The 25,480-nt window shown below is 41.6% G+C and overlaps 2 protein-coding genes across 2 annotated transcripts in view; one reads left to right on the forward strand and one right to left on the reverse strand.

Annotated features, from left to right (window-relative positions):
• Positions 1 to 8,231: 8,231 nt before the first annotated feature.
• On the reverse strand, positions 8,232 to 12,085 carry UTP23 (UTP23 small subunit processome component). Its single transcript, XM_086879936.1, has 3 exons — positions 11,847 to 12,085; positions 9,684 to 9,858; positions 8,232 to 9,007 (listed from the first exon to the last, which is right to left on the reverse strand). Exons 1-3 carry the CDS (start codon positions 12,032 to 12,034, stop codon positions 8,621 to 8,623), a joined length of 750 nt encoding a protein of 249 aa, XP_086736062.1. The 5' UTR covers positions 12,035 to 12,085; the 3' UTR covers positions 8,232 to 8,620.
• A 7,288-nt stretch (positions 12,086 to 19,373) lies between these two features.
• Positions 19,374 to 25,480, forward strand: part of EIF3H (eukaryotic translation initiation factor 3 subunit H) — a 90,644-nt gene continuing 84,537 nt past the window's right edge. Inside the window, exon 1 of the mRNA XM_086879928.1 lies at positions 19,374 to 24,568. Within this exon, the coding sequence (XP_086736054.1) occupies positions 24,215 to 24,568 (354 nt within the window). The 5' untranslated portion in view covers positions 19,374 to 24,214. The remainder of the gene's footprint in view (positions 24,569 to 25,480) is intronic.

Genomic DNA, 25,480 nt, shown 5'->3' on the forward strand with positions numbered 1-25,480 from the left:
TGAGAAAGCCTTAATCAAATGTGATTTATAAAAGTATAAATGAAAACCAGTTTTGTTATTTATAAGTTTGGTAATTATGTATTTTGAGCAATCCTACCACCTGCAGCTTGAGTCAGCTAGCTACTTCAGAGAGTTCTGGAAGGCACAAGTGAACAGATGGTGTGTTCGTGACACCATCAGGTAGTGGGCAGTGAATATTAGTAAACTGGCAAGTGCCCATCAAAAATTATTCTTAAGCACATAATTAAATAAGTTATAAATAATAATAACAGCCCTAAAAAAAAAATCGCATTAGTTGAAAAGGAAGGAGTGGCGGGAGGAACCAACAATTTTTTTCAGGTTAATTATACAGCCTTATTTCTTACCTTTTCCTAGTCCATTATACACAGAGACCAAGTAAAAATCTAATAAATTCAAAAACTCTCATATATTCTACATAACTGAATTGTCTACCATTTTTATATTGTCAAGCATATGTAATAACAATGTTCTAGCTCTCACTATCATTAAGAAATAAATACAGACTTGAAAACAAGTACCGCAGAAATTACAAAAAGCCAGTTAGATAGAAGAAAATTCCACTATCTGGCATAATGCAGTGATTTGTATGAGTGCCATATCCCCATTTTAATTTTACTATCTTCTTCTCAGAAGCTTGGCAAGCCTGCCTGGGTTCTGATAGCACCAGTCTTTGTGAAAATTTATCTCTGACTCAAGCTTGACACCAGTGGTGGTGTTTGTGTTTAGGGCAACAATAAATCTGACTTTACTACACAAAGAAAAAAGAAACACTGCTGTTCTGTGGGCATTCTATTGATGAGGGAGAACTCTTTTTTTTTTTTTCTTTTTTTTAATATCAATTTAATTAATAAAAAAATCTAATATGAGCAGGCAACTCATATTCTGAAAAGTAATTATGGATAGTGACATGCAAGGCCTACAAATGGAATAAAAATACAAACATGGGACTTGGGTGAAGATTCTGGCTATGGAAATTCAGCTATGTAGCCTTTGAGGACTACAGGAGCCATGGCAGGGCATGCAAAGAGGTAGTCAAGAAAGCTAAGGCTCTTCTAGATCTGAAATTAGCCAGAGATGTCAAGAACAATGATGGGTCTTCAGACACATGACCAATAAGCAGAATCACAGGTAAGACACAGAACTGTTGCTGAACATGGCAGGGAAATTAGCTACTTCTTGTGCAAGGCCACTGTCTGTAATATTTGAAAAGTCATGGCAATCAGGGGTGGATCTCCCAGGGATTGACACTGCCCCCTCATGATGCCAAACATCTTCATAAATGATCTGAATGATGGGACTGAAAGCAGCCTCAACAAGTTTACTGATGACACCAAACTAGATGGTGAGGGGGGCACATCAGAGGGGGAGACGTTTCACAGAGAGACCTGGGCAGGCTGAGAGAGCGAGCAAGCAAGAAGTGGATGAAGTTGAGTAAGTGCAAGGTCCTGCACCTGGGACAACATAACCAAAGAGCCCAGAACAGGCCAGGATCTGTGCCTAGGGAGCAGCATCTCCGAAAGGGATCTGGGGGTCTGGGGGGATGACAAACTGACCACGAGTCAGACGTGTGGCTGCAGCCACAAAGCTAAATTGGGTTGTAGGCTGCATCTGCAGGGGCTCAACTTGCAGTGATAGGGATTTCACCATCCCACAGTGCTTGTCAGGCTGCACTTGGAGTAGTATATCTTGTTCTGGCTCCCACAATTCAAGAACGATGTAAGCAGACTGGGGAGGGTCCAAAGAGGGGCCATGAGGATTATCAGAGAGCTGCAGAACCTGCTTTGTGAGGGAAGATTGAAAGAGTTATGTCTTTTTTTCCTGGAGAAGGCTTATGGAGAGGTCATCACTGTGTTTAAAGGGTGACTACAAGAGGTGACTGCCTCTTCACAAAGAGCCACAGGGGCAACATGAACAAGTGGCAAAGGCAAAGCTTTCATATCAACATAAAAAAGACACTTTTTACACAAAGAGCAATCATTCAGTGAAACAACCTCCCCAGGGATGGGGTGGGGTTCCCCATTACTGGAGGTTTTTTAGACATCATTGAACAAAGTGCTAGATAATCTCACTTAGGCTCCCTGTTCTGTGAATGGTTGTACCAAATGATCTTTCAAGATCCCTTCTAACCTGGGCTGTTCTTTGATTATACATTATTCAAATTATCATTTATATCTTAATTTTAGGGTACAGGGATACAATCCTAAGCCTAGTGTCCAGCTGAGTTATATTTAGGATTTATTGTGTATTGGGTGAAGACTGGGCTCTTAGAACTGTGTAAGCACAGTAGCCAGTTGAGTAGTGAATGCTAGTGATGCCAGTCTCTAGAGAGCTTGGGAGCTCAGAGAAGCACATACACCATCATTCCACAGGCAAGAAGCCCAGGTATGTTCAAGGGCAGTAGAATTCAGCTCAGGCACCCATGGAGTCTGTGACAAACAAAGAGCTGAATGCATAGTTCCTGTCCTGCACCTTTTCTCACAAGATGCTTCCTGTCCACACTCTTCCTTGAAGAGCATCCATCAGAAGGCAGAGACTCTGGTTTTTTCAAGTGTGCCTGACTAAGCTGAAATCTGCATTCCTTTTAGGTACTGCTGTTTGTGATGCAGAAGACATTTCAACTTGGAAAAGAGATGAATGAGGGGAAGCATCACAGATGTCTATTCAGTCACAAGTGGCATGGAAAGGGTGACTAAGGAATGATTGGTTAAACTTTTACCCATTATAATGGCCAGCTGGTAGGCAGTAGATCCTTAACTGACACATGAAAGTATTTTTCATAAGATGTGTTCAAGTTATGCAACTCTTTGTGACAGAACATTAGAGGTTTAAAGTTTACATGGTTTGAAGGAGAGATTGAACAAATTAGTGAAAAAGAAATTCATTGTCTGCTGTTAAAAACAAAATATTTTTCTTGGGTTAGGAACTCCCTAATAAGTTGTCAAAATGTTGGAGAGTCATTTGGGGAAGTACCAAGAAGATATTTTGTCAGTTTTCAGTCTATTCCTGAGAACAACATTCAGCCACTATTGAAGGCATGATGCTGGCTGAGACAGATTTTTGGACCATCCCTGAACAGCCCTGCTTGTATTCTTTGGAGCTGAAAGAGAGGTCAGGGTGGGGAGGGGGAGCCAGAAATTCTAGAAAAGTGTTCTCTTATTTTTTTTCTGAAAACCTGCCTGTTGAAGTGGCTGCCAATTCACAGAGTGAAAATTTTCCTGTGTTTCTCCAAGACAGTCTGAAAGAGTATCCACCCTGAAGAGTCAAATCAGTAGCATCTTTGGCCCCAGAGGAATTAACATGGCAACAGGATCATTCTGGATCAACCAGAAGTCAAAACTGCAACAAGAAACTTTGGAGGTCCCCTACTGTGTTCTTGGAAGGAGATTAGACTTTACAAAGAACCTATACCATGCCAGGACTGCTGGCTGGCTAGCCCAGAGTATTGCTGTGAGTACCCTCAGGAGCAATTAACCCTATCAGTAACAGTATGAGTAGGGTTGCTCCTGGATGTAACATCTGTGTGCTGGGCAGGGAGCCACTCGCAAGGTCGGGCAAACTCTACAGCAGAATGATTTGGCTGCAAACCTGCAGTGCTGCAAAGTGGGTGATACTGAAAAACCATAAAGACACAAAGTGTTTGGTGGCATGAGACTGACATTCTGCAGGACTTCTTGGGCTATCAGCACAGGATCTGTGAGCAGTTTAGTCAGTTCAGGTTGCTGTTTTGAAAAGGTAGAAACTGAGCCACAAAGGGTAATGAGTTTTTCTTAATGCAATTAAATATTTTTAAAAACACTTGTTTGTGGTTTATTATTCTGTTCCCTACTCTTCTTGACTGCTGAGCCATTTCTGGTTCACCTCTCACTGCTGATCAATTCATTCTTCCAGTTAACACCATGAAACCCTCATATATATTTTTTTCTCTCTTCCTTGGTTTCATTAAATCTCAGTGACTAATATATTGTCTTTTTTCTTCCAGCTTTCGGCTCTGGGTTGTTTTTAATTGGACCCTTGTTAACAGCTTCATTGTTTCCCTGTATCCATACACAAAGCACAGCTGCATGCTCTCCCTCTCAACCGCAGGAGAAGAAATCAGAAAACAGAGCCCCCCTAGGGAGCCCAGGCAGTCTCTTCTATAACAAGCTGTAGCAACTTTTACAAAATGACTGCCTCTGTGTGCAGACAGCTGAGCTCTCTGAGACAAATCTGGGGCTTGGAGTGCACAGACATAATAATTACCAGAAATACATCACAAGCCCCTTTCCCAGCATTAGTTAGACCATTCCTAAATCACAAGGTGCAGTCTCTCTCTCACTCCTGACTCTCTGGGTACAAAAACTTTTGCTTTCTGTCATTCTCTCTCAGAACAGTGCAATTTTTCTCCCTTAAATTGTAAATGATAACACCTGCTGGGGCTCTTATTTGTTCATTCCTGTATCTCTGGCTGCTCCCTGTGTGAGATATTACGCCCACACAGAGGTATGAAATATACAGTAGCTGTTTGTGAAACTTCTATATGAAAGATGCAGTGAATATAAATAATGGTATTGTTCCAACGTTCTTCATCTTGTATTTGACAGAACATGTTCAAGAAACTCCAGGAGCACTATAAAGCTGATGGAGAAGTCATTCACATTGTATCAGTGTAGCTGAAAACAAATGAGCAGGACTGATCTGGACATCCTATTTTCCTTTCACCACCAGAATGTATTTATTCCTCAAGCCATACCATATTCATATTTACTTTAATGATTCATAAATATCCCAGGTTCCAGCAGCTTCTAATTAACTCATCTATTTAGTGTCATTAACAGATGTCCAGGGAGTGATTTATTGTACAGTACTGGATCACACTAACTTATAAATCCAGCCAATTGAATTGGCAGGCAGTCTAGGTAAATATCTTCTGCTGCTTGTAGATGAGACTCCATCTGAAATTCAGCCTTAATGCCCTGCAGACTATGGCTGATGTATTATTGTTTTCTTCCTCTATTACTCTGCATGTGTGTTGTACAACACTGGTTATTTCCTCATCTTTTTTTTTAAAAAAAAAAAAAAAAAGAAAGATTTAGTGAGGTGCTGCCTTAGGATTTGGGGTATATTTTTATACTGTCTGAGAAAAGGGGAAATCAATAGCCTCAAAGAAGTTTTTGGTCAAGCTCCTTTTGATTTACCTCTGGCTTCTGTAGTTTCAAAACTGAAACCAGTCCCTGTAACACCCTAAAGCAAAACAATCCTAAACTTCATGGGAAAAGTTATATTGGGAACCTTATCTATAGCAGAGTTGTGGCCACAACTCCAGACTTTTTATTGATAAATAGGGCAATGGCTTTTTGGGCAGTACATGGAGAGAACACCTATGACAGCAGAGTTGGCTCTGTGGATACTCCCACAGTGGTGTTTCTCACAGGCCTAGGGATGCTCCTAGAGATTCACACTGCTGAATTCCTAGAGGGACTTGCCAAGGTTCACAGCCTGGGCCAGCTAAACCTCACTGAAGCTGGCAGGCAGAGGCAGTGCAGCCCTAGAGCAGCTGCAGGGCTCGCTGGCAGCACAGCGGTGTGAGCTGTGAGAGCCCAGCCCGGGCAGAGCCAGCGCGGGCAGAGCCAGCCCTGCCAGCTGGGCTCCGTGCTCCCGGCTGCTCCCAGGGCTACTGACTGAACAGCAAACACAGCCAGGCAGCTTTGGCCTGCACAACTTGCTTCACTTGGAAACTAGGTGGGCTTCTCTTTAAAATTCCAAAGTGGTAAAACACATGGTCTGATTGCCTCTGCTTGTTGCCTGGAGCTCTCTCCCAAAGCTCACAGACAAATTACTTACCACACAGAAGGACAGCTGCAGGTATGCAGCAGATAAATTTTACAGTTTTTCTCTTAAGAGCTCACTCCCTTCATATTCCAGTTCTTCCCAATGGCAGCACCCTGATAGATAAATGCTCTTTTAAATTCCTTAAGCTGGGAGTCATTAGAGGACTGTTAAAATGTTAAAATGTTAAATTATTCTCTTTTTTTTACAGAAATTATGTTTGTGTCTGTTTATGGTCTTTAAAAAAAAAGGTGTATTTAAGCTTTGTGTTTCAATGACATTGAAAAGGACTACTGTAAATAATTACGGTGTTTTCTGCTTTGTTTTTAAAAACAGTATTTTGAGTAAAGTTACTGGGTTTTAATATACTTTTGACTCAGATTGAGATTTTGATGGTGAACCAACTCTGCTGTCTGCTCCAAGCTTTACTTACAGCAGTGATGTCTGTGGGTGGGTTTTGGGAGGGGGAAGAAATGTAAGCAGTATTTATGGAGGAATGGGAAGCAAAACTACATCAATATGGGACTGTGCCCAAAGAAGTGAAGGTATAGGGACTATGACAGCTTGAGAAAGGTAAAATACATCCAAAAAATATGCTGCATTAAGGTATTTCTAGGAGTTACTACATTTCTCCTCAGGACTCACTTCAGCAATCAAAGTGGGAACACCACCATGATGAGCCTGACTGTTTTAAATTTCAATTTAAAACAAATTTAAATTAAATTAAATTAAAGCTTTCATCTTCACTATAGCACCCTTCTTCCCTGCTTCTGTCTCTCACAGTCTGTTCCAAAGATGCTTATGGTCTCTCAGAACAACGCAGGCACAGTCTCTCCTAACAGCTGTGCTGGGGCTGCAGCAGCAGTGTCCCATGGGGCAAGCACAGAGTGCACCATGCACCTCCCTGTGCTGGCCAGAGGGAACACGCTGCAGACATCACCCCACAGTCTGCTAAAACTGGCCAACTCCCATCACTCGAGCTGGCTTCTCAAATTCTGTGAAACAACTGCCTATATAATTTGAAAAGCCAACAGAAGGAGTCATACATTATAGCTATGTATTGCAGACATTCAAGAACATGTGCAGACAATGCACAAGAATTACTTTGCAAATGCATGATACATAGGCTGAAGAATTGTTTAGAACACACAGCTTAAACCCACGTAGGTCAAGAAGCAGAAAACTTTCCTTTTACAAACATCTCAGTTAAGAAGAAATACACTGAGAAAAGTTAAAAATCTGGGAAGAGATGACTGGGAACACCGTGAGACCACACTGATGCCACAGCATGTGGTATGCCACACTCTATTGTCATTTCAGTCACTCCTTTCAGACTAATGTCACCTAACATTTAAGGAGGCATATGAAGCAATAGTTATAGAAAATCAGGTATTTGAAACCATTTTGGAAACTCTCTTTGTGCTACTTCAGGCTGGATAAGTTAGTTTTCTTCACAGTAGCTGCGTTTTTGGATTTATGCTTAAGTGTTGGGATGTTTTCATTATATCTGAGCAGTGCTTACACAGGCCCAAGGCATATTCTGCTTTTCACCCCACCAACAAGTAGGCAGGGGGACAAGAAACTGGGAGGGGACACAACCAGGGCAGCTGCTCCCAACTGACCCAAAATATTCCATAGCATACGGCATCACACTCAGCATATAAAGCTGGGAAAGAAGGTGGGAGGACATTTGGAGTACTGTTTGTCTTCCCAAGTCACCATTACTGATGGAGCTCTGCTTTCCTGGGGGCACCTGTCCATGGGAAGCTGTGAATTAATTTCTTTTTCTGCATTGCTGGTTTTGCTTTGCTTGAGTTTTACATGCTTTCCATGACTTTTACTTTCCTTATTAAACTGTCTTTATCTTAACCCATGAATTCTTACTTCACCCTTCTGATTATCTCCACCCCAATGCAGGGGAAGCTGAGTGAATGGCTGCATGGGGCTGAGTTGCCAGCCAGGGTTAAACCACAAACCTCTTCTCCAACCCAGTTGTGTTCTGCTCCTACCTTACAGAACAGCAGAACAGTCATCAGGGCCTGAGCCCCATCACCCTCAGCTGTTTGTATTCCAGGAGTTCTGCACAGCTCAGCTATACGGAGAAGCATTAGGTGCTACCAGTGCTTTGATTCAGCATTTTAAAGCTGCATTTTTCCTATGAAAAATAAAGAATAAACTACAGGTGAAATAGGCAAGACTAGAGATGCACTTATAATGTCAGGAATATCAAAACAATTGCACACCCTCTGGAATTTTCTAAATAAATAAAGACCTACACCAAGAGCCATATTGGTTCACATGGTATATACAGAAAAATTTAGGCTGGAAGGGCTTTTGAGGGCATATGGTCTTTCTGCAAGAGTTAACTTTTGTATTCAAACAGAGATAAATAAGCTATTGGGTTATTTTAGGCCAGTTGTAAAAACTAATTTTATTAATATTAGAAACCTTGACTTAGAAAGATGTCTAATATCGCACCAAAATCCATATGGATGCCAAGAAGCATTTCTAAAAAAATGCTACATAGCATGTGAATTTTAACACAAAACATGATGCTGGAGAGAATAATGAAATATAAGGGTTCCTAAATATTTTGTCACAAGCCCAATACTAAATAACAGAATAAATTATTAGAACAATAATTTACAAATACTGAGATACAGTAATAATCAGTACCACCTCATAAAAATAAATTTTAATATTAACAACTCAATTTCATATGACTGCATACTAATTGCTTTTTTTTTCAAAGTTTAAACAATGTTCAAGTTCTGTGTTGTCTACAAAGATGGGCTTATTCTCCTTCATTTTTCTGCACTGACTGCATGGCTTCTGCTTTAACTCTATTTCGTTTTCTTTTCCTTCTTTTCTTCTTTTCAGCAGAAGGCTCCTGACCCTCCTGTGTTTTCTTCTTCTTCTTCTTCAGACAGCTGAGAGGATTTGGGCCGCCTGCCCTTTTGCGTTTTCTTCTCTTTTCACCTTCTTGCTTTACTAGTCCTTCTTTTTCTTTAAGCTCCACAATACTTTGCTTTTGGTACTCTGGAACAAGCTGATTTGTCTGCAACTTTTGAACAAATGCCAAAGATTTAGGAGAAGGTTTGTCCAGAACCATAGTGTTCTGAATAATAAAGAGAAGAGGAATGCCAGGCTTCTTTTTCACTTTGTTTGATAAGTCCTGGTCCTGCAAAATTAAATACTTAAGTCAATATTTTCAGATTAAATGGTATTTGCAATTCAAATTCACCTACATTTAATACAAAACTATGAAGATAAATTACATTATGAAAAAGATAAGAAACTTAATCTAGCAGATAGACATGGCAGTGCCTTTCAGAGCAACTAAATTTCAATTTCTCTCCTGATTAGCTGTACTTCTGATGCAAAATTTACTAACATTTCCTTTTTACCTGCATGTATTTGCATGAATACATTTTTTGAGGAAAAAATCCCCATTCATTTGTATGAATCACACCACATGAAGCAACATAATTTTTTCTGTAACAAATCACTTTTAAACTCCTGTAACAGGTCACTTTTAAACTCTTGTAACTTGTAACTATAAAGAATTCTACTATAAACTGCTTTATATATATTGTATATAATTTATACATGCAGTCCCAATAACAAGCCCAAGAAAAAAATTGTCTTTTTTATTTGTACAGTTATTTATTCTTTAGTTCAAAATTTCTAAAAATTGAAGTTATATGGATATTAACATTTAATTTTTTCAGACTACTGTGCAAAGTAGCTCAGTTGCACACATGTGCAATATGCAAATCAACATTAACGAGTTCTTTAACCTTAGGTATCAAAGCATCACTTCAAAAGAAATGGAGCTATTTCTCATGAGCTTTTACCTGTGTAGCAATAAAGAAGTGATGAGAGTTGCCATCTTCAATCATGGAAAGTAAACAGGTTGAGCCACTCACAGGATTCTTATGGTGAGAACAGTTTCGAACATGGAATCTCTGGGCAATTAATTTTGCTCCATACAGTGCTTTCCCCAGTGATTCAAGTTCTTTTATAACACATCTGAAAACCAAGAGAGACAGTAAGTTTTAAACAAAAAACTCGTATTTTTTACAACAGCAAAAGGCTTATGTGAGTTACTTAGGAGCAATGCCCAGTTGTTCAGGCTCTATGATTTGTAAATGGGACCCAGAACTCCGAAAGCAATAGCCCATCTGAAGACATCAGCAAGATTTCCTTGGTTGCAAACATGATTAACTAGTAATAAAATTAAGATATATGATATGACTTAAAAATAATTCACATCAGTGACAATACAGAATCCTTAAATTTATGTTCAGATACAGCTGAGCATATGAACTACTATCTAACAAATAAAATTATTTTTAAAATTTATTTTTAAATTAACTTATTATAAAACTTGAAAATTTAATTTATTTTTTAAAATGGAAATAAAGTATCTGTGGAACAACAGGCCAGTCAGTCTCACATCTGTGGCTGGCAAGATTTTGGAGTGGATACTACTGAAAGTATATAAGGCATGAGGAAAACAAGGAATTGACTGGTGACAGCCAACGTGGCTTCATTAAGGTGAAATCATGAAAAATATGGTGGCCTTCAGTGATAAGGAAGAACAAGAGATGTCACCCAACTGGACTTATGCAAAGCTTTTGACAGTGTTCCATACAACATCCCATTCTTTACATGGGAGGCATGGATATGACAGATGGATCACTTGGTGGATATGGACTGACTGGAGGGTTGCACCTGAAGAGTTGCTGTGAACAGCTGAATGTCCAAGTGGAAACCAGTGACAAGTGCTGTTCCTCCAGGGCTGGTACTGGGATCTGTTTAACATTTGTGTCAGTGGCATGGACAGTGGGATCCAGTGCACCCTCAGCAAGTTTGCCATTGACACCAAGCTGTGTGATACTGTTGACACCGGAGGGAAGGGATGCCATCCAGAGGCCTGGTGAGGCTTCAGAGGGGCTTGTGTAATCCTTATGAAGTTCAACAATGCTAAGTGCAAGGTCCTGTGCATGAACCAGTGCAACCCAAGCACAAGTATTGGGAAGAGAAAGGATTGAGAGCATCCCTGACAAGAATGACCTGGGAGGTGTGTTGGTGGTCAAGAAGCTCAACATGAGCTGGCAATATGAAAGCAAACTGTGTCCTGGGCTTCATCAAAAGCAGTGCAGGCAGCAAGGTGAGGGAGGGGATTCTCCATCCCTACCCCACTAGTGAGACCCAACCTGGGGGTCACAGCGAGCCAACTCATTTCCCCTGCGAGGCTCTTTTCATAACACTGAGGTGCTGTCTCAGCAACTCAGTGTTCTGACAGCAAAGAAAACACGTCCATTCAGCTGGCCTAAGTGGAAGCTGGTCAAAATGACTAACAGGTATTGCTGATAAAAGAATCAAGAAGTGACATTTCAACATGACAGGAAAGCAATTCCCAAGCCTTTCACAGCTAAGGATATGGCAATACTTTATACTGTTTGGAAGTGCAGGCCAGTTAGATACACTGTCAAGAAGGCTCAGTGTGTTTTTTGAGCCTGGGGTATACATCTTCCTGGTGTTTTCACTACATGCCTCCATAGTGGGCAGATGGCTATTCTGTTATTGCAGATACACAATATAACTGTATTTTTGTATTTCAATATATACAACATACATAAGTAATAGCAAAGGCAATTTGGAGGCAACTTCATGTCTTTGTCTAGCAATCCTTGTCCTCCCTTGCCAACAGCTGCTTTGGAGACAACTCGGCGCTAGCAGGCTGCATCTCCAGCCAGGCAGGAACTCCCTCCAGGCCCAAGAGATCTCAGCTTGCCCCTGCTGTTACCACTTCTCCAAGCAGACGCTGCTGGTGGGAAGAGACCCACCAGGCCCTCCCTCACACAGCGGGGTTCCCGCTGGCCCCGCAGCTCGTGCCGCTTTCCGAAAGGCAGCTGGGCAGAGGGGTGCTCCCAGCCTCCTGCAAGTTGCCCTCAGCCCCCAGCGCCACCTCCTCCCGCGGCCCCGGCAGGCCGGAGCGCTCCCCGCCGTACCGCGTGGTGCAGAGCTGCGTGGCGCCGTCCAGGTACCCGGGCAGCTGCTCCCGGATCTGGATCTTGTTGCGAAGCGCGGCCTGGCAGAAGGTGCCGTCCAGCAGCACCTGGAAGGGCTCTCGGAACTGGAAGTTGTTCTTGTAGAAACCCATGATCTTCTTAGCGTGTTTCTGTCTCGTCACCCCCATGGCGCCCGCGCCGCCCGGAACGGCCGCGGCTGCCCCGGAAGCTGCGCCAGGCCCGGGCGGGGCCTCTGCGGAGAGCCGGGACCGAGCGCCGGGGCCTCTCCCGGAGAGCCGGGACCGAGCGCCGGGGCCTCCCCCGGAGAGCCGGGACCGAGCGCCGGGGCCTCCCCCGGAGAGCCGGGACCGAGCGCCGGGGCCTCTCCCGGAGAGCCGGGGCAGAGCCGGGGCCTCTCTGGACAGTCGGGCCCGTGCCCCGTCCCCAGAGGGTCCCGCCTGCCCGCGACCCCTGTACGCAGGTAACCTCAGGGCAGGTTCATTGCCCCTTGTTCTGCGGTGCTGTGCTGGCTCCTGCCCTTTGCTAAGATCAGAAATGCAGTTTTCTTTTTTTGCTCGTTCATTGTACTGATAAAATTACAATTGCTGTCGCAGAGACTGTAGTTTAATCACACATCAGCATACAGAATGACAGAATCAGTTCGTTTGGAAAAGCTCTCTGAGGTCATCGAGTCCAACTGAGGACCCAACACCGCTTTGTCAACCAGACCTTGACACTGAGTGCCATGTTCAGTCTTAAGCACCCCACAGCAATTCCACTGCCTCCCTGGGCAGTTCGTTCCAATGTCTAATTGCCCTTTCTGTTATGAAATTTCACCTAATGTCCAATCTAAACCTCTCCAGGTGCAGATTAACACTATATTCTCTCATCCTGACACTTGTTATCTGGAAGGCTTCAGAATACTTATGAAGGCTTAGTCAATGCCCATTTATTTTGTTTGCCTGTATTGTCTACATCAATCTAAGTTCAATGTGCACAAAACCAAAGTTTAAAAGCACATATTCTACATTTTAATTTATTTTTTTCCAAGACAATTTAATTGTGTTGCAGTCTGGTGATACAGCTGTTACATACAGCAGAAACTCCTCCCTGTCCAACACAAAACATGAGCACACCAGACATCTGGCATTAAGAAATCAAACTTAATGCCCCTGTTTTAGGCAGGCAAGATGATGTGATACCTTAACACCATCAAAATGATAATTGGAGACATCTGTCTTGCTATGCAGGTTCCACAGGAGACATCTTTCTGCCTGGGACAACTGTATTGCAAGCAAAACCATGGCAAGCACCTACCAGTTTGTAATCATCGGTCAGGCTTCTTTAAGGTCATTTAAGCAAGTACCCAGCTGTCATATTGGCCTTTTTACTAGCAAATAGGGAAAATAAGTGCTTCCAAGCAAGCAAGTTAGTCAACAGAAAGTGAAAAATAAAGAATTTGATTTTATTCTAGAAATTCAAATGTTTACATGGAAAAATATTTTAAAGCACTTAGGCTAAAAAGTGCAAAGAACAGGTGATTAAGAGTATTTTCCATTGATCCAGTTGTACTGTTGACAGTATTTTTCTGCCATTAAATCCTTCTTTCCAGCTGTCTTCAGGGGACAGTTTTGTGTGCTCCTGTATCATGGACATACATGGATATATGCCTTATTATGAGCTAAATGACATGTTGAATTCATTATTAAATATAGTCTTTTATATAAAAGTCTTCATTAAACTTCATTCCTGTGGCTGATATGTTTCCATAATGCCATGATGATCCAGTTTTCCTATCTAACTGCACAGTTGCATTATTGAAGATGTTAGACAAAAACATTCAAAGTATGTTTTTCAAATTCCAAAGTAAAAACTTAGTAGAGAAAATATTTTTTCTTCAAGTAGGTTTTTGCTTGATCTTTTTGCATTCTCTGTGTGTGTGGTGACAACTAAGTAACTGCCCAAAGACAAGCAGTTATTCCATATTAAGAACACTTTACACACCTTACAGCTAGAATGGGGAATCTCCAGTTATAACAGCTGCTATTACAGAATGGAGATAAAATTGAAAAACAAGTAAATAAGAGCTTGAACTAGTTTTTGAACTAAATACAGAGTAAGATATAATCCAGAGTAGGGTGTTAAATACCACTGTGATGAAATACTGTTCCCCTGGTAAATAGTATCATGACAGACAAGTTGTAATGCAGTTGGTGTAGTGGAATATGTTCAGAAGTCTGGCTAGCAGGCAAAACACAGCACCTCCTTCTTCACAGATTTCTCCTTAATTGGTCAGAAGATGGCATTGATTGGATAATAAATTGCTTTCAGTACAATTATGTGAAATGGTATTTCACATTTATGCAGTGATTTTAAAATTTATTTTTAATAAATTTAAAATATTAAAAATTATGTTTATAAGACTACTATGGGAGTACAGAGAAGTACAGTTCTTTCAGTATTTTCTTTCACATTTTGAAAATATTTTGCATAAACTAAAATTTACCATATTCTTTCTAAGTTCAATTCTTTTACTATTCCTATGAGCCATCTGTAAAGTAGATTTCTTTAAAAAATAAACCTATGGATCTTATGTGAGGTGTTGAATCCATACATCTTTGGTACCTGGGGTTTGTTGCTTCTGGCTGCTGAAATCCATGCATGTAAACTCTCTGGACCCAGCAGATTCTTATGCTCCCATGTGTCCTGGGACATGGCACACACAGAGGACACTAACAGAGCCAGCCAGTCAGACTACCACAGCACACAGAACTCTACCAGAAGTGACACATAATGCAAGTTTAGAGAGTGAAGTCCTGCTTCCACAGCTGAACAGGACCGAAATGCCCAGATGATCACCCTCACTCCTTGTACTCACCAGAACATCCTCACTCACCCATGCCCATGGCTGGCCCTTCAGTCCATCTAATGCCCATGCCTGGACCCTGGCCCTCCTGTTCATGTATGTGTGTCTCCTGCTCACCGGCTAGTCCAGTTTAAATCTGATAACAGATTACACATCCACGGGATTAAATTCACTGGGGCAGGATATTAAGGGGTGAAAGAAAAGTTAGAAACAAGCTTCATGAAAAGATAAGACTAGTTGCTGTGATGAGGTAGAGAGTTCAGTAAGACAAATGTACTGAATGCTGCCAGCTTACATGTAAGTCCCCTTACACCTCATTTTCCCATGTGTCTTCCTAAATCCTCCCATTCCCTGCCTTTGGCCAATTCTGTGACCATGTCATAGAAAATTTTGCAGACTCTTGCTCATATCCCATAAGACATTTTGCTCAGTCCTATACACCCCCTCAAATATCTTGTGATACTTGTGGATAATCATGTGTTCCCTTTCTTACCAGAGACAGAGCTCAGACAGACCCTCTTCAGGGTGTCTTTCTGGGCAGCTCCTTTAATGGCCTCAAGGCTTCTACTCCCCACTCCTGTCTTTGTTACCACCTACATATTCAGCAAATTTTGTTTACCTGTGTTTGTTTCATAGCTCACTTGCCTTCTTGTTGTCTTTTATACTGAACAAATGCAGTGAACCAAATGCTTTTGTATTCCACATGCTCTTACAAAGACTGTCAGTGGCACAGCAAAGCTTGTCATAAAACTCAGGGAAAGGTTATGTTTCAGAAGTTTCTAGCCAATGTATTTTTAATTAAGAAGTTTCATCAATTATCTGTCTGCACCACTAAAATACTTTGAGTTTGGGGTTTTGAATGTTCTAGTGTTATAGGTGTTTGGTTGTTTTTTTGCTGTTGTTGTTTGTTTTTTGTTTTTTTTTTTTTTAATGTGTGCATTTTATTGAAGAACTAACAAACCACTTGCATCTTCAGTAGCCTGTTTACCAGCAATGTCATTGCAGAAGTGAGCCTGAGGAGGAATGTGGAGGCTGTTTTAACATTACCTTATTAATCTGACTTGCTTTGTCTAAAGACAGGAAACCAAATTTGAAATGGGGAACTTATTTTTCTGAAATAAAAGTCCTGGTCTGCTGCCAGACAGGATATAGGTTTCTGGGTACAGTTCTGATCTGACAAAACAGTTCTTGTATCTTTATTATTAATAATACTAATACCTTGTATGTAAATAGACACTATTTATGAAAAAAGGTATCACTGAAGAAGGAGACCTTCTTTCTCTGTATCCAAAGTGGGAGGAGATCTCCACCCTTAGCTTCCCAAGCCTATGCAGTGGTGAGCCAGGCATCACAGGAAGCTGGGCTTCACCAGGCACACTGCACAAAATGTGCTCCAGCAGAGAATTAGCTCTCTGCAGAGCAGAATATCTCTTGGCATAAATAAGTTCAGCTCTGGTTTTGAGTGCTAGGTAATGCAGTAGTAGAATTAAATAACAAAATTGCTGTGACATGGATTACTTGAAGTGAAAGCTGTTCATTATCAAAGGAGCTTTGATGTAGGCCTGGTAACATGGATTTCCCTTAATAGCTGGCACTTGTCAAATGCTTGTAGCTTGTTGAGAAAATAGGTTCGGATTCTCCCCAAGTTGTCCTGTGTCAGACCTTTTTAATCTGCATGTGTTGCTTTGGGCAAATGTGCTGAGTGGTTTATCTGCAGTAGTGCTTAGCACCATGCTTAAATATGAAAAATGAACTGATTTACAAAAAAAGAGAAAAGGATAAGGTTTTCAATTTCAATATTAAAAAACACAACAAACTGTAGTAAACACAGACCATAAAACATTGTTGGAGTGTATCTGAAAATATTTTCCTAGGTATATTTTTTATTAATTTTTCTGAGGTATGTATAGGCCATGGAAGAAGATTCACATGCATTTACTGCTAAATTATATTTGTCAGAATGTATATTATTCATTGCTGGCCCTTCCTTTCATTGCCTTGGGGCTGGTATTGAGCTTTGAATTTTAGTCTTCATTATGTGCATTCTTCTTTTACAGTGTCTGTTTTTCAGCAGATGAGAATTTTTTGTATGACCGAGCCTTCTGCTTTTCTGGCTCTACCGTTACCATAGCTAGAAAATTATTTCTGGCTTAGATACCATAACGGCCCATCACTGTATGTCCCACATTAACTATCCTTTAAATTGTGTATCATAGGAAGCACACACTTAATGTGGAGATCAGCATATTTAGTTTCACAAGGGTAAGAAATAAAATACAGAGAATATCAATGCAGGTTTTAAGTGACTGTTTACAGTAGTACGTATTTTGAGAATGCTCTGGAGAACAAAGATTTTGCAGGAAACTTTACCTTTCCTACTAGAATGTGGAGGCCCAGGGGCCTGTTACCAATATGTCTCAACCCTGGAGGGCAGGGGCAAAAGGGGCAAGACACTCTTCCAGAATAGAGTAATAAAAGGCCTCCCTCCCATGGGCCTTTTTCAGCCACAAGTTGGTGCCTTTTGGGTTCTGGTAGTTTGTGGGGACTGATGTCACCCTTGTTCAGCCCCCATTTACCATTCATGTACCTTCATAGAATGTTTTTCCTTCCCTTTGCTTCCTTCTCCATTGGCTCTGTTTTGCCACACTAGTCCATATGGGAACTGACAATGGTCCAATAAGAGATTTTTAGACTTCAGGCATTAGCTTGAGCCTGTGTGAAACTAGTTCTCACTCTGGCCTGAGAAATCATAAGGAAGACTCCAAACAGTCCTTAGAGAAGGAAAACAATCTTTGCAGGTGTTGTTTGGATCCTTGTTGTTTACTTGCAAGAAACAGTCAAGGGGTGGTGTTCCCAATTGTCCAATGAAGGTGATGTTTTGGTTTAATGACCAATGAGTTTTACCTTTTCGGACCTTCTTGGAACTGTCTATAAAAGAAGATCTGGAAGGATAAAACTTGCTCTCTTTTGCAACCAAAGCTAAGAGAATCTGTGTGGTGCTTCCGCCGTTCCTAATACAGTGTGACAATTCTACCTCCGTTATCCCCTTGGTTCTCCAAACCCTTATCTGCTCCCCTGCACCATTTTCCCTTGTCCCTATTGGACCTCAACCCTCAGATCTGAGCCTTTTGCCCCTCATTTAACCCTGTGCCCATATCCAAATCTTTGGTTCTTGTCCCTGCACCTATTTGAGGCTGTGCTCGATAAGTCAGTTGTTGGATTGCCAAATGAGAATCAATCCCTTTGGCAGCATTTTTTACAGTGTGCTCTGTGCCCCAAGAATACTGGTCACTCTCTGGGATCTTGTTGTGGCACGTGCCGTAATACTAGAGCTGAAAGAAATTACAGGGATGGAAATAACCAGTGGGATTCTTGACAGTTCCTCAAATGTTAAACCAGCTTTGCTCTCTTTTTTGGCCTCGAGTTAAATCCACACAAAAGATAAACAGAAACAGATCTTATTCAATGTAACTAAACTTTCTGAAAAGATACACATCCCTGGTGCACATCATTTAGTTTATGCAGCCTTTTTGGTTGATGCAGCTCTTTAAGATGTACATGTTAAATAACTGTTTTCATGCTCTTGTAAGGACACACAAGGACATTGTTTTGGAGCAGCCTTCCCTCCGTGCACTACCCCTCAAGATCTGCACCAGTTAGCTGCCAATCTGCACCATGTGTAACATACTGAAGTATTGCTTGCTCTGTACTCACTTGTAGAAGCCCTTGAAGGATGTAAAAGTGCCATAATGTAGAAAAATGGGAAGTTTTAATGGAGTACCCAGGACTGGAATTGTAACTTCAGCTTGTGAGTTGTGAAGAACACAGGACAGAGGAAGATATCCTGCCAAACCTGACTATCCTATACCTGATGTGCAAGGTAGGTAGAGGGGAAGAACAGAGTGATGCTTTACACCTCATCTCCTATTGTGCCTATTGCTTTGTTTTGAGCAGAATCCCTCTCCCCCTTTTACTATATCTGATACAAAGTAAATATAAATCTATTTTAGTTCTCTTAAACACCTACATGGTTTTACCTTGGAGATGACAGGAAACTCAGAAGACATAAAACATTTTGGATTTTTGTTATGCTTATTTCCATTTCCTCAGTTCTCTTTAGAGAAGATTGTTGTATTCATCATGGGATGGCTTGTGTGTCATCAAGAATCAGAAGGGTCAATTAACTGATTAATTAATTGATTATGAAGAGAAGGCTGAACAAATTGACATCAAAAGAGAAATCATGTGGGAAGCCTAGCCCCCACAAGAAATTAACTTATGGCCAAAATTCTGATCTCAGCTTTTGAGTTGAGTTGAGTTGAGCAACTTACTGCTCAACAGAGAACTCAATTCAGTTGCCTGAGATACTATATGTATCTTTTCACCTTTTCATTGATTTCAGGGAGAAATAAGTTTATTGGGAACAGAGAAGTGGAATTTTTACAGTTCGGTAATAAATCATACATGATCCCTGCACCTGAATAACTTTCTAATTTGATACTCTAAAAAGAGTCTAGCCCTGCTTATAAATATAAGGTAACTGTGTGAAATCCCTTGTCTTTGTTTTACAGGCCAAAATTAGCATTTAAAATGTCTGAGTTTGTTTTATCAAATGCATTTTCAATTAAGCAATTTTATCGTTAATTCCTTTGTGATTTTTTTTTTGTTCCTGTTAGCTGTATAATAATGGGTTTGAGATGCTGTACTTTAATAATAAAAAATAGCTATCAATACCTGAAACATAGAAGTTAGAAGAATAGAAGATAACTAAAAACACTTATTGGAAAACATCTATTGCAAAAAGCAGAGAGAAGAAAGGTTGAGTGATGAAAAAACCCCAAACTTTCCCAAGGAAAGAACTTAAGTTTTTTAATATTTCCTTCACATGCAGAAATATCTTATTATGTTACTTCCATTTTTTTAAATATAATGCCTATACTTCTACTCCAGTAAGTGCTAAAAGGTTGCCTGTGTAATAGCATGGCTGAAACCTTTCATGGCTTCTGAAACCTCCATTCTTACAGAAGAGAAATTGCATTTTCCAGGTTTATATTTTGGTCCCATTGTTCCTTATTGCATTTGATGTTTGTCCCTGGGGGGGTTCTGTGCTGTTGCAGCTCCCATTTTTACCATTTTTCTATCACTCCTGCCCCTTATTACTTTCCATTTCCTACTTCAAATTAAAAAAAAAAAACAACAAAACAACAATAAAACTAATTCCTTATATTTTGATTGTCTTGAAGAAAATTAGAAAAAATAACGTGGAATAGACCTCAGCAGTGGTATCATTAACTTCTAAAATCACAACTATCCTCATAAGAAATAATAGTAATTAAAAATCCACCTGCACAAAATGCCCATGCATTTATGTAGCCCTATCTTAATTTTTCCCATTGAGCTCCTCTGTGGAAAGTAGTAAACATTAGATGAATACCTGACACTTGAGAAGGTGATTATTTATCAGTGAAACAGAATGTTGTACATGCTGTAGAAATAAGTATGCAGAGGTCCTGACTTCAGTGAGTTGCAGCTGGTGATAAGTGATGTCTGAACAAATTCAGAATGAAGTGCTGCCTCATTTATCAAGGAGATCCTACCTTAACATGGGTTGGTATGCCTGGGGATATTTTATTTCTTTGAGTCTTAAATTGCTGTGGTCAGCAGGACACAATAGCTGAAACTCCTAAATTACACAAGACTTATACACAAGGCTGCTTCCTGAGGCTGGAGTTGGAATTTGGACTTGCCCTGCACGTGGCAGACAATGCTGCTAAACATAACTGCAGTTATAGTTATGCAGTTATATATGTTGTTACACCTAGCAAAACTGCATCTGCTGGTGAGACATGAGGGTCCCTGTTACATATTTTTTGGGGGAAACAAAGGAAAAGAAAAGAATGAGCATTTAAGAGATCTTGTCTGTTCCATGGCTTCAGAAATGTTATTCACTGGCATTCTTGCCATCCTTCTTTTCCCTTGTGCTGGGGGATGAGAGCTGGGTAGGTATTTGGCTGTTGGCCAGGGTCAAACCACTGCAGATACCTTCACAGATACACAGAGGGACCTCTTGTCATTAGGATTTTCTCTCTCCGAAAGGGATATGAGAGTGGCATGTAAAGGAGAGGTTCCTATCAAAAGGGATCCTGTGAATAAGAAAGGGATTTCAAAAGAAGAAGCCATGCCAAGCATAGAATTATGTAGAATAGCTTTATACTTGAATGTGAGGATTAAGTACAGCCTTAAAATCACTACACTCTGCCCAAATACAAGCCTTACTTTATACAGGAAAAGATGTTAAATTCTTACTTCATTCATAAGCAGTGCACTGGTCTGCTGAGGCAGCACAGGAACATTCCTTTGTGGCACACTGAAAAAGGTCACCAATGTATTCATATAGAGATGTACCACAAGCCTGTGTTTCCCCATGCTTGAAAGCTTGAGCCTGAATACATCACCTCTTCCAGAATACTGAGATTTTCTGAACTTGAAACTTCTGTAAACTGCAAGATATTACAAGGCAATTTTAAGTTTGTGTTAGGAGAATCTTTTGCCACTGAGTTTTGGAGATTATTTTACTGGAAACATTTATTTTTTTAACATAATTAATGTTGGTTTAGGCAACTCTAGTCATTTGTGCAAGTTTGTATTTGGGTGTTGTTATGTTTCAGTGCAAGTACAGACTGCTCTGTGTATCCTAAGTGATTCTTCCCTATTCCTCTACACTTTGTGATAATGAAATTAAAGTATTCATTATGCTCAGAAATACTTGGAATTGCTGAAAGGGCAGGGAAGAAAAACACAGCATTCAAACATGACCTATTTACTAAGTGGTAACAAGTCATTGCAGGCTAGCCCATCTCTGGTGCATGGTCTTAGCCTGCAGCATACACAAATGAAACTCAAGTTGGTTTAGCCCTTAGGGTAAAGTCAGTCTGACGATTTGGGAGGGATTATATCTTTGAACCCTAATCAGATAATTTCTATTTAGCAACTCTAGTTCTGCTCATAGCCCTGATATGGTGCAGAGGTGCTTTGGGGGATATGACACATCTCAGTTTCACCAAGGTTTTAACTTAAACAGCACTGGGGAATTAAAGGGTTTTGGTTGGTTCCAGCTGTCTTTTGATTTAGAGTATAATTTAAAAATGATTAATGGAAATTGTGCACTACTTGAATTTTCTAAAGTATTTTGTGATGAAAGTTTTCTGTTTTGTGGTTTTCCTGAGTAGCTTGGGCAACGTTTCTAAATTCTTCAAACTGACATCCTTTTCATGGCCTCCTTTTCAAGAATTCAGAATTTTCAACAGTGAAAATTTTTATGGCCTTTTGCCCCAGTGATTTTGTGAGTTTTTTAAAGTAGAAAGTTGATATTTGATTTTCATTTTTCATGTTAATCATCATTGACAAAATTGACTCAATTATTCTGACAGTGCATTAAATAGTGAGCCATATGCCAGTCCCTTAAATAAGGATATTTTAGGTGCCCACAGCAATATCTGTGAACATGGTGATGTTCTGTTCTGTAGCTATTTGTTGGGGTTTTTATGGTGGGGTTTTTTCAGTTTGTGGTTTTTGTTGTTTGTTTTGTGGGGTTTTTTTTGGGGGTGCTGTTTGGGGTTTTTTTGGTTGGTTGGTTGGTTGGGTTTTTGTTTGGTTTGGTTTGCTTGTTTTTGCTTTGTTTGTTGTTGTTGTTTTTTTTAAACATTACATTGACTTTCTGTTCAAAAACTTCATAGGCCAGGATAGTACACATTCGTATTATCCCAGGAGTTTTCATTCTTTTTCAGATCCCTAAGAATTTGTCAGTGGTAAAGCACTGTGCATTTACTGTCAGAAAGTATGTTTTTCTATTTAAATACACTTCAACATCTTTGAAGTGTATCACATCCACAGACCTCCAGCTGACCAAGGATGTGAGTTGAAAATCACTGTATTACCATGGTACTGCTTCCTACTCTTTGTTTTCTTTAATTAGAACTATTTGATCAGATTTAGTTTAACAAGGGCAAGTGCCGGATTCTGCACCTGGGACAGGGCAACTCTGGCTGTGTATTGACAGGAGAATGAGAGGCTGGAGAGCAGTGCCATGGAAAGGGACTTGGGGGTTGATGTCAAGTTGAACATGAGCCAGCAGTGCTTTGGCAGCCAGGATGGCCAACCCTGTCCTGGGGCCATCAGGCCCAGCATGGCCAGCTGGGCAAGGGAGGGGATTGTCCTGCTCTGCTCTGCTCTGGGGTGGCCTCACCTCGACTCCTAGGGGCGATTTTGATCACCACAATATAAAAAAGATATTAAACCACTAAAGAGCATCCGAAGGAGGGCAGCCAAGGTGATGAAGGGCCTTGAGGAGACGCTGTACGAGGAGCAGCTGAGGTCACTTGGTCTCTTCAGCCTGAAGGAGTGTGAGAAGAGAGCTCATCACAGTTTACAGCTTCCTCAGGAGGGGAAGCGGAGGGGCAGGTACAAATCTCTTCACCCTCATGACCAATGACAGCACTTGAGGAATCAGCATGAAGCTGAGTCAGGGGAAGCTTAGGCTGGATATCAGGAAAAGATTCTTCACCCAAAGGGTGGTTAGGTACTGGAACAGCCCCCCAGGGAAGTGGTCACAGCATGAAACCTGACAGAGTTCAAGAGGCATTAGGACAACACTCTCATGCACATGGTGTGAGTGCTGTGCAGGGCCAGCAGCTGGACTCGATGATCCTGATATGTTCCTTCCAACTCAGCATATTCTATAACTCTATGATATTGTAAATTAAAACTGGATATTCATGCTAATGTAACAGCTAAGTGAAATAATAAACAACTTAATTCTTGAAAAAAACTTCAAATGCAATGCCAGTGGGAGTGCAGCCTTCAGTCATGGAAACCTAAAGGCAGGACTCAAATTTTCAACACCTCCATGATGGCTAAGATTGTTGGCCACAGCACACTGCCCTGAAGCTCAGGGTTATTATTGCATCAGCCTCTCTACAGACCGCTTGTAGAAAAGCCCTCTAATCCCACTGTACATGCACTTCAATCTCTTTGGGGCACAAGGTATATTTGACCTCAGTGATGCTGCCATTCTTAACTTCCCCTTCAATCTCCATTTAAGAATTATTTTCCCAGTGGAAAATGTAAAGTGGGATTCATCATACCCTGCTTTAGATATCTAGTAAGCCAGATGGAGGTTGTAGCAGGCAGATAGCTACAGGATGACAGGAAAAGGGGACATGGCCTCGAGCTGTACCAGGGGAAGTTTAGGTTGGACATCAGGTAGAATTTCTTCACCAAAAAAGTGATTAAACACTGGAACGGACTGCCCAGGGAGCATCATCGATGGAAGTGTTCAAGAAATGCCTGGACATGGCACTTAGTGCCATGATGTAGGTGACAAGGTGGTGTTGGGTCACAGGTTGGACTCGATGATCTTGGAGGTTTTTTCCAATGTAAATGATTCTGTGGAGAGGAAGGCTGGCAGGGAAGGCTGTCTGGGAAGGCTGTCGTGGCCCATACCATGCTGAATGAGCTGGCACAAGGCGTAGGGCACAAGGCACAAGGCTCGGTCTCTGCAGGCACACGCGGGCCCGAGCCAGGCCCGGCGCGAAGCCCTCAGGCGGAATCGCCGCAGCGCCGGACCCCGCGCGCACCTCGCCGCGCTCCGCCCGGGGCCTTTTGGCCGCGCACCGCTCCGGCCGCGCCGCCGCTTCCGGTGCTACGCGTTTCCCTTTCCGGCCGTGCGGGGGCAGCGATGGCGTCGCGCAAGGAAGGCTCGGCCGCTGCCGGTGGCGGCTTCGGCGCCGCTAAGGGCAAAGGCAAAGCCGCCGCCGCGGGAGACTCGGCCGTCAAGCAAGTGCAGATCGACGGGCTGGTGAGCGCAGGGCCCGGGACTGCCGCGGGCGGGGTTGGGCGGGGTGGCCGCGTGGAGACGCCGGCGGGTCCCGTCCGTGGGGCGGCGCCGCGGCGGAGCCTCGTGTCCTGCCGGGACCGGCGCTTCCCGAGGGACAAGAACGGCATCGGACCCTGGCCCTGCTTCCCGGCTATGGCCAGGCACCCCTTGCTCGTCCCTGGTGAGGGGAACGGCTCCTGTTCTGTGTAAGCAAAGGCCGGGCCAGGGCAGAGCGAGTTGTCTTTAAATGTCCCATTTCATCTTTCAGTTGCGCCGTGCCTGTTCCCGGAGTTGCTATTTTCACCTTTCATACTTCATGCTCATACCATATACCCAGAAAATTCCGTAGGTGTAAGAATTGACAAGCACGGTGGGTTTTTTCTTCGCGTATTGTGCTTTTTCCCTTCTCTGTCAGGGCTGTCAGGACCTCCTGCGTTTGCTTAATGAAAAATAAAGGGACTTAGCAGAGAACAGAACCATCCTAATACAGACAATTCATGAAGGCCTAAAGTGGAAAAGCATCTACTAAAATTGGTTCTTGGCTTTGCTGCTGGATCTTTTTGTGTTGAAGTCTTAGAGAGTTGGTAATACTGTTAATGACACAGAGGAAAAAAAGTTACTTCTTAAGAATTGAAACATTGTTTCTTCATTATCTTTGTCGAGTTTCAACAGAACACTATGGCTGAAGTGTGAAAGAGTTGGTACTCTGGTTGTGAGAAAGAAGATCATAGTTTTGAGACAAACTTTAAACCCTGCTTGGTATTATTAGTGGTAGTCCTTAGCTCTTATCCTGGAGATATACAGTATAGTAAATATTTGTGAAGAGGAAGAATAATTTATTTATATATAGTAGGTCTTGTGAAAGAGAAAATTTGAATTAAATTTTTTCTGCCC

The sequence above is a fragment of the Cyanistes caeruleus genome, chromosome 1, assembly GCF_971803275.1.
Source record: "Cyanistes caeruleus chromosome 1, bCyaCae1.hap1.1, whole genome shotgun sequence".
NCBI lineage: Eukaryota > Metazoa > Chordata > Aves > Passeriformes > Paridae > Cyanistes > Cyanistes caeruleus.

Excerpts from the sequence above, each read along its gene's own strand:
- UTP23 (XM_086879936.1), bottom strand. The coding sequence starts at position 12,034 with ATGGGGGTGACGAGACAGAAACACGCTAAGAAGATCATGGGTTTCTAC. Across the intron at positions 9,859-11,846 it reads ACGCAGCTCTGCACCACGCG|ATGTGTTATAAAAGAACTTG; the intron begins GTACGGCGGGGA and ends CTTGGTTTTCAG. Across the intron at positions 9,008-9,683 it reads ACTTCTTTATTGCTACACAG|GACCAGGACTTATCAAACAA; the intron begins GTAAAAGCTCAT and ends TTAATTTTGCAG.